Source organism: Seriola lalandi, unplaced genomic scaffold, assembly GCF_002814215.2.
Source record: "Seriola lalandi dorsalis isolate HSWRI2012SDOR001 ecotype SW California unplaced genomic scaffold, Sedor1 jcf7180002054913, whole genome shotgun sequence".
Lineage (NCBI taxonomy): Eukaryota > Metazoa > Chordata > Actinopteri > Carangiformes > Carangidae > Seriola > Seriola lalandi.
The window spans coordinates 49,651-51,315 of NW_019525465.1; the positions used below are offsets into that span (position 1 = coordinate 49,651).

At 41.4% G+C, this 1,665-nt stretch overlaps 1 protein-coding gene across 1 annotated transcript in view; it reads right to left on the reverse strand.

Moving 5' to 3' along the window:
• LOC147817702 (uncharacterized) overlaps positions 1 to 1,497 on the reverse strand; it is a 3,251-nt gene extending 1,754 nt beyond the window's left edge. The window contains exon 1 of the mRNA XM_087169755.1: positions 1,485 to 1,497. Within this exon, the coding sequence (XP_087025881.1) occupies positions 1,485 to 1,497 (13 nt within the window). The remainder of the gene's footprint in view (positions 1 to 1,484) is intronic.
• Between the last annotated feature and the right edge of the window lie 168 nt (positions 1,498 to 1,665).

Sequence of the window (1,665 nt, forward strand, 5' to 3'; positions counted from 1 at the left end):
CAGCCACGTGATTCTGCAGAAACAGGTAGTAACCGGTTGGTAAAACAGCAGTAGATAGTTTTATTTCATATATTAGGACAGTCGGTAAGGTTAATGCACAATACCTTTTTAATAGGCGCCACATGTTCTTGCTCAGGTGGTGGCAGATGTAACAGCCGGGAATAATGACTGAAACAGGTGAGTCGCGAGCTTCTTCTTCTCCTGACAAACAGCCGCTGCAGTTAGAATATTGTAGAGCAGTCTGCCCACTGCTGGGCTGGGAAGGTATTACTGCAAATATATATATATATATATATTTATATATAAGTGTGATTGTTTTACATCTGTGTCATCGGAGGCTGAAGGCACAAGAGATGCTTCGTCCATCGTGAGACGTCTGTGATGGGAAAGCTGCACTTTGACCAGCTGAAGTGAAACCCTCATCCTTCCTCTGAGACTGTGGCTTCCTCTACACGGAAAGTCAGAGATAAAACTTTAAAAGATCAGGAGGAAAAGCAACCAGAGTGTAAATGTAAAGAACATTAATATGTGTGTGTTGTTGCAGGAAATATCCCTATAGTGGACAACTGTAGGTCTACTAATCTATGTTATGTCAAAGATACAAACTCGGAGTTTGTGGAGCTCCAGCAGTGTTTTTCTCACGCTGCCTCACCACACTGACCTACACAGTTACTGGTGTTTGTCTCTTCCTGACCACATTTCAGTGGTTAAAGCAGATGTACAGGTACGAAACAACCTCCATCCTTCATCTCATTTCCTCTGAACTATAAACCACTTTTCTCTACGGGAAGGAACAGCTTCTTTCTAACAATGTCTAACCTTATTTATAAAATCACTCACATCATTAAATAAACTCTCTCTGAATAATTTAATACAAAAATAAAAGCCCAGAATCTTTCTGAACAAAATCAAAAAAGCAGCTTCAAGTTGTTCCCTCACACACAACACAACACACACATATTAATGTTCTTTACATTTACATTGTAGTTGCTTTTCCTCCTGATCTTTTAAAGTTTTATCTCTGACTTTCTCTGTTTTACTGCAACTAATCAAAATTACCTGCTTTACTTTGTGTGAAGAGGAAGCCACAGTCTCAGAGGAAGGATGAGGGTTTCACTTGAACTGGGCAAAGTGCAGGTTTCCTATCACAGACGTCTCACGATGGACGAAGCATCTCTTCTGCGTTTGCTCTGTAAGTCGACTCTTTGTCTCCCTGTCTGGGCTTTTTATTCACCGAGAACAAATTCAACTTATTTGCAGTTTGGTTTTTTACATCAGCGTCGTGTCTGTGGGTCGGAGTCAGAGTCAGAATCTGGTTTTATTGCCAAGTAGGTTTTTACATCGTACAAGGAAGTTGCCTTGGTGTTTTGGTGCGTAACAATAAACACAGTAGGAAGAAAAGAAATGTGATTACAGGAACATTCCCACACACCTACAGCACCGTTAGTTTCCACGAGTGAAGGAAGGTGAGAGAGAAGCAGAACCCAGAACCTCCATCACACTAACACTTTTCTCTGTCGTCTCTCTGCAGCTCTGATCTCGCTGCTGAGCTGCACGACACAACAAGGTGAGGAAACTTCTTCTACCACACAAGTTCTGAGACGATGAAATCCAGATCTCATTTGATCCATTGCAATTTACTAAGAAGAGAAGTTCTGTTGGCAG